At 40.9% G+C, this 7,709-nt stretch overlaps 1 protein-coding gene across 3 annotated transcripts in view; it reads right to left on the bottom strand.

Annotated features, from left to right (window-relative positions):
• Nucleotides 1–7,709, bottom strand: part of LOC138961582 (cubilin-like) — a 233,462-nt gene that overhangs the window by 38,317 nt on the left and 187,436 nt on the right. For all 3 annotated transcript variants that reach the window (XM_070333242.1, XM_070333244.1, XM_070333243.1), the window contains exon 5: nucleotides 1,605–1,819. In XM_070333242.1, the coding sequence (XP_070189343.1) occupies nucleotides 1,605–1,819 (215 nt within the window). The remainder of the gene's footprint in view (nucleotides 1–1,604; nucleotides 1,820–7,709) is intronic.

Below are 7,709 nucleotides of genomic sequence, written 5' to 3' on the forward strand. Positions count from 1 at the left end.
CAATTGGGCAAAACTGAGCTCATTGTAAAAGTGATATCGACGACATTTCCGTCGATATCAGTTTTGATATCGACGACCTCTTTATTGCTTCCCCACTTCAAAAACAAAAACACCTAAATTTAAAAACAAACAAATATATATGAAAATGTAATGATCCCAGAATTTAGTTGAGCAAGTGACTAAAGACTTTTTGAAAGAAAAGACATTTGGAAATACTGAAAAGTACAAGAAAAGAGTGAACAAAAAGAAATAATAATCAGAGGGAGGGATATGGAACAGCCAAAACTGAGAAATACTTTTGTAATTTCTTTACAGTAAATACATGTCCAGAGAATTAGCAATATATCTAACATTGACTGACTGTGTGATGATATCTTCTGCTATTGGTCTGTTTCGACAGTGATATCAAAATCTCGACCTCCGGTCTTGATTTTGATATCACTGTCTCAACAGACCATAGCAGAAGATATCATCACACAGTCCGTCAATATTGGGTAATATCAGTAATAACAGTGGAAAACAATTAAAGATGCAGCACACTGACTAGAAATACATTTACCAGCAGTAGGAAAATGAAATAAATTTGAAGTTAAACACTACACAATTGTCACTTTGCCTTATCTTAGGGACAGGAAGGGAGGATAGAAAAATAAACCCACCCTCTTCTAACCCCTTGATTCTACATTATCGACAGTACGGAATTTTAGAAAAGCCATTAGAAATTCATATTTAGTGGTTTGGTGGTTTGAAAGCACAGAAATTCAGCTCAGATTAAGCGAAAAACAGCAATCTACCAGCAACACTTTTCCTCTTAAGAATCAGTTACAGAATGAAAACATAAACATTTAAGAATCAACATTGCGACTCATCGTCGTCGTCAGAACGGAATCCAAACAAAAGCTTCAAATGGTATAGAAGTACTGTACATACTTACAACTATAGTTCACAAGAACAGAAAATCAGCTTAGACCAAGATAAATGACACATGAGGCAGAGCGCTATTTAAAGATCTGACAAACAAAGAAAAATAAGCGCTCTAAATGCAAACGACATTTGTAATAGAGTAAGTGACAGTTATGCAGAACCAGTATCCTAAAACTTGAGAGAATAACAAGCATTGCAAGGAGACTGGTTCAGCAAAACATAACTAATAATAATAGCATAACTCTCACTTACTCTATTACAAATGTCGTATGCATTTAGAGCGCTTATTTCCCTTAGTTTATCCGATCTTAGACCAAGATAAAGTCATCAACAACCTAACTCAACAATCGCCAAAAGACAGAAGCAGACAGTTTGTTATACTGACTATCGTCAAGATAAACCCATCAACAACCTAACTCAAAAATTCCCCAAAAGACTGAAACAGACAGGTACTCACTATGGTCATGACAAACCCATCAACAACCTATAACTCAATGATCTCCAAAAGACTGAAACAGACAGGTACTTACTATCGTCAAGATAAACCCATCAACAACCTAACTCAATAATACCCAAAAGTCTAAACCAGACAGGTGTATACACACTATCGTCAAGATAAACCCATCAACAACCTAACTCATTAATACCAAAAAGTCTAAAGCAGACAGGTGTATACTCACTATCGTCGAAGAACTCGAAGGAGCCCTGGAAGCCCCTGTTGGTCTTGGCGTCGTTGGTGAAGAAGGAGAGGACGAGCAGATTGCTGGTGGATACGATCAGCTGGGGCAGGTTGTCCATGCTCTCGCCACAGAACCGCCCTGTCAGGTCTGCATCCAGCAGGTCTTCATGTTCGTCCTGCAGCTGCGCGTACACGTCCACAAAGTCGTTCTCACACCTACAACACAGAGAACATCACGCGTCTAAAGATAAGAATAAGGATAAGGCATCATATAGTCCTGTGAGGTTACCCTCGTGGAAATTCGGGCTGCTTTCGCACTCGGGAAAGCGAGCTGCCATACAGTACGGCGCTACACATCTGTTTTTCACTTGAATGCGTGTATTCAAGTTTCCAAGCCCTGCGAACTTGGGTTCTTTATCGTGCGCATGCATACACATTCGTCCTGACGTCTAGAACATTGAAAACATCACGTCTACAATGTCATTCTCACACCTAGAACATGGAGATCAACACGTCTTCAAATTCGTTCTCACACCTAGAACATGGAGAACATCACACGTCCACACAGTCGTTCTCACACCTAGAACATAAAGAACATCACGTGTTTAAATAGTGCTAATGACACCTAGAACAGCGCGTTCGCATCCACACAGTCGTTCTCACACCTAAAACATAAAGAACAGCACACGTTCACACAATCGTTATCACATTCAGAACATAGAGAACAACACTTTCATCTAAGTCGTTCTCACATTCAGAACATAGAGAACAACACTTTCATCTAAGTCGTTCTCACATTCAGGACATAGAGAACAACACTTTCATGTAAGTCGTTCTCACACTCAGGACATAGAGAACAACACTTCCATCTAAGTCGTTCTCACATTCAGAACATAGAGAACAACACTTTCATCTAAGTCGTTCTCACATTCAGAACATAGAGAACAACACTTTCATCTAAGTCGTTCTCACACTCAGGACATAGAGAACAACACTTCCATTTAAGTCGTTCTCACATTCAGAACATAGAGAACATCTCTTTCATCTAAGTCGTTCTCACACTCAGGACATAGAGAACAACACTTCCATCTGAGTCGTTCTAACACTCAGGACATAGAGAACATCACTTTCATCTGAGTCGTTCTCACACTCAGGACATAGAGAACATCACTTTCATCTGAGTCGTTCTCACACTCAGGACATAGAGAACATCACTTTCATCTAAGTCGTTCTCACACTCAGGACATAGAGAACAACACTTCCATCTAAGTCGTTCTCACATTCAGGACATAGAGAACAACACTTTCATGTAAGTCGTTCTCACACTCAGGACATAGAGAACAACACTTCCATCTAAGTCGTTCTCACATTCAGAACATAGAGAACATCCCTTTCATCTAAGTCGTTCTCACACTCAGGACATAGAGAACAACACTTCCTTCTGAGTCGTTCTCACACTCAGGACATAGAGAACATCACTTTCATCTAAGTCGTTCTCACACTCAGGACATAGAGAACAACACTTCCATCTGAGTCGTTCTCACACTCAGGACATAGAGAACATCACTTTCATCTGAGTCGTTCTCACACTCAGGACATAGAGAACAACACTTCCATCTGAGTCGTTCTCACACTCAGGACATAGAGAACATCACTTTCATCTGAGTCGTTCTCACACTCAGGACATAGAGAACATCACTTTCATCTAAGTCGTTCTCACACTCAGGACATAGAGAACATCACTTTCATCTAAGTCGTTCTCACACTCAGGACATAGAGAACATCACTTTCATCTAAGTCGTTCTCACACTCAGGACATAGAGAACAACACTTTGATAGAGATAGAGACAGACACAGACAGAGTAAGGCAAGGGGTAGAAGAAGGGTGAAAGCTAGGGAGCGAGAGAGGAGGGTGAGATAGAGAGCGAGAGAGTGGGGTGAGAGAGGGAGAGAAAGAGAAAGTAAGATAGATAGAGTAAGAGAGAGAAAAAGAGAGGATCGAGAAAGCGACAGAGATAAGGAGAGAGAACAAGAGAGATAAAGGGCGGTGGAGAGAGAGAGAGAGAGAGAGAGAGAGAGACAGAGACAGAGACAGAGACAGAGAGGAGGGACACTGCAGTAAATTAAGAGCTCCCTTCCATACTGACCTAATTTGCAATGTCTGCCCTGCCGCGCCGTATTACTCCCCTTTCCAGTGTCAAAATATTCAATTAATTAAAACTTATAAAACTTTTAGCCAGACTATCAAGATTTTACACGAACACATTTCGAGTGTTACGCCGTTTGAATCCTGATAAAAGGGAAAGGGATACAAACCTGTGACATGGACGAATAGAGGAGAGGGGGGGGGGGGGGGGGTGGTATCAAAAAAACAAGGGCAGAGTGTGTGGGTCGATCGGGTAAACAATGCAATCCAATTAGCTGGCTCAGGCATGAGGCGCATTAGTTCTCCTCTCGATGGCTGCAGCGGATACGAGGGACGCTGCCAAAGTTCTACCAGTGGCTAAATCTGCCTGGACTGTGACAACCAGCACGATGATACGGGCTTTGCTGGCCTAAACGCGGTCCTTCATTCAGCCCGAAGTCGACTTCGCGAAGTCTTTTTACCGAAAACTCAGTGCTAAAGCTTTGTGCGGCCAGCTTCGCGAAGTCTTTTTACCGAAAACTCAGTGCTAAAGCTTTGTGCGGCCAGCTTCGCGAAGTCTTTTTACCGAAAACTCAGTGCTAAAGCTTTGTGCGGCCAGCTTCGCGAAGAATACTTCGCGTAGTCGACTTCGCCATTATAAGGAAAGACATTAAAGGAAGTTGTGTCATGAACACTTTTGCCTCTTTAACAAAAGAGGGACGAGGGGGCGTGGGGTTGACCTGATTCAGTTTTACAAATCGATTTCTAATTGTAATGCTTTTCCAAGCACTGCAGTTCATCCTCCCCCCCCCCCCCAACCCCCACCCCTTCTCGTCTTATAATCACCCGAAAGCCAGGAAGCCAGAAAACAAAAGGGCATCATATACGGTGAACTTCATACATGGAATTTTTCTCTGCAAGACGAAAGCTCAGGGATATCCTCCAGAGTCTCTTTCTGGTAAAGTGATGGCAAGGACACATCTTTTTCCACTTTGCTTTTTCTCCGTTTCTTCTTCTTTCCTGGTTTTTCTTTTTTTCTTGTTCTTTCTGGCAAGTGGAATGAAAAGGATCGATCCCAGGCCCGGGCGTTATTAAGGCAGTGCGTGAGCTCTGGCAAAAGTCGGTGAATGCGCTTTAATTTACACTCTCTCTTGCTGACGGACCCATCATCCCATCATCCCCCCCCCTCCTTCCCGTTCTTTGCTTCCATCAGTGCACCCCTCCAGCGTTCAACCCACCTCTTCCTTTTCCTCATCCACTGTCCCCGTTTGTCCATCTTGCTCACGTACAGACAGACAGATAGACAGACAGACAGACTGACCAACTCTCTGATTTTCATATTGATATCAGTGATAATGTCCCTTCATCCCCCCTACCCCCTTCGATCACTGTACCCCTTCATTAAAGCGTTCTCTATCGCTTCTCCGCCAACCCTCCCTATCCTATCCACCCTACTCTGACGTAAATACATTCGCAAGTTCACTCTTTCTCCCTCCACCTCTCTCCCCTCTCTCTCATTTCTCTCTCTCTTTCTCAGTCTCTCTCTCTCTCTTGCCCTCCCCCTCTCTCCCCTCTCTCTCATTTCTCTCTCTTTTTCTACCTCTCTCTCTCCTCTCCCTCTATCTCTTCCTCCTTCCCTCTCTCTATCTCTCTCTCTCTCCATCTCTCTCCCCCCCCCCCTCTCTCTCTCTCTCTCTCTCTCTTTCTTAAAGGACAGGTTGTAAGAATTGCGTAGCCTTAATCCCCTATCCTAGTAAAATAAAGTTCCATCATCATCATCATCATCATCATCATCTCTGTCTGTCTCTCTCTCTCCTCCCTCTCTCTTTCTCCCCCTCCCTCCCTCCCTCTCTGTATTTCGTAAAAAGGTGTGCGGTTATTGGATGGGATCGGGCGGAAGCTGGCATGATGGCGGTCCCCAATGGCAGCGCGCACTCGGGCTGCAGACGACACTAATCAAAGGAACATGGCGCACACTCCACTGCCTCTCTAAACGTGCTCCGACACTTGTCAGACCAGGCCTCTGATTCCCTGCACAGGATATTCCACATCACAGCCTGCTTCTTTGTCTTTTTCATTTTGGTGGACATAGTTTCATGGCATAGTTTCATGACACGGTCTTAGAGTATGGTTTCATTACACAGTTTCATGGCATAGTTGCATGGCATAGTTTTTTTGGCACGGTTTTAGAGTATAGTTTCATTACACAGTTTCATGGCATAGTTTCATGACACGGTCTTAGAGTACAGTTTTATTACACAGTTTTATGGCATAGTTCCATGACACGGCCTTAGAGTATAGTTTCGTTACACAGTTTCATGGCATAGTTTCATGACACGGTTTTAGAGTACAGTTTTGTTACACAGTTTCATGGCATAGTTTCATGACACGGCCTTAGAGTACACTTTCATTACACAGTTTCATGGCATAGTTTCATGACACGGATTTAGAGTACACTTTCTAACACAGTTTCATGGCGTGGTTTCATGACACGGTTTCATGACACAGTTTCACGGCACACTTTTACAGTTTCACGGCACAGCCTCACAACACAGATTTAAGTCATTGTGTCATGACGCAGTTTCATGTCAAAATTGCATGGCACACTTTAAGGGCACGCAGTTATAGTTCATTTTCATAAACATTGAGAAATGATTATAAAAATTGTATAGATACTGGTACAATTAAGCGCCCCTGGATGTCACGATTCTCTCTTTGCAGTAATTTTCTCTGTGTAAAACACTGGAAATCGTTAAACTCAGCCACAAAATAGAAAGAAAAGAAACCATAAGCTATAAACCATTAGCGACGCTGGCTCACAGCTACGGGAAACAAGGTAAGCAAGTGTGGAATAATAATAATGGTTGTTTAACAAATTTGTTAAACTATGTTAAAAATGAATGTCACAATGTTGAGAACATATTTTTTAGTGAAAAGTTTATTTTGTTTGGTATTGATAAATATTTCAAAAGTAGTACAGTTTTTGATTTTATAATATTAAATGCCAAATTTTTTTACAAGTGTAAGTATGCAAACGCTGTTCCTACACTGGCTGCATTTAAAAGAGATCTGAGAAAAAGGTATTTGGTAGAAGAATATTTAAGTAAAATTAATTTTACATATAATAAATTTCTCCTGGAGTGGTACCCATTTAAACCTCTGATATTGTCAAATGATTGATTGTCTTTCTGATTGAGCTTGTAGGGATGAAATTTGGTTTTGGAGTTAATAGGAGGTGAAAGATGTTTTTCATTTTAGACTTGAACATAAACATTGTCTGTATATTTTGCAGCAGCTTAACGGAGAACAGGACTTGGTGGTATGAGTAGTTTTACAAAATAATCAAATAGAAACATAAAAAAGGAGACGAAGAGCTTGTTTACATAATTTAGAAATGTATTGAATATGGGCTGTGTGATTGTATGCTTTAGTGTGTTTTCCGTTTTTTGTGTGGTTTTTTTTTAATTGTTTTTTTTTATTTTTTATTTTTTAATTATTTTTTTGAAGGTGCATAGTTTTGTATGGTTGATGTTATTTTATGTTGCTGTCTGATGTTGATGTCGTGTACCAAAAATAAATAAAAACGTGTACAAAAAAAATAAATAAATAAAATATATATAATAAAGGTTGTTTTAGACCCTTAAAAAACCTGATCTGGTTCTGTACCATTATTTTAGGATAAAAGAACTAGTGGCCTCTTCATTTCAATGCTGGTGTTAAAATAGTGGTTCTGCATAACTCTTCCTTGCTCTATATTGCACATGTCGTGTGCACTAAGAGCGCTTACTTCTTTTTGTTTAACATAATCTGGTTCGATACACACAAGTTTTTAACTGAGAGATATAACGATGCCTTGTCGTGTGTTTTCGTGAACATTGGTGTTCATTCGTATAAATTCTTGAGTGTCTCACTCACGAAATGGAAGTTTTTTCAATGCAGGATCAAAGCCTTGTTTTCCAAACCCTTAAAATCAAATGTTAG

The sequence above is a fragment of the Littorina saxatilis genome, linkage group LG3 (assembly GCF_037325665.1).
Source record: "Littorina saxatilis isolate snail1 linkage group LG3, US_GU_Lsax_2.0, whole genome shotgun sequence".
NCBI classification, from domain to species: Eukaryota; Metazoa; Mollusca; class Gastropoda; order Littorinimorpha; family Littorinidae; genus Littorina; species Littorina saxatilis.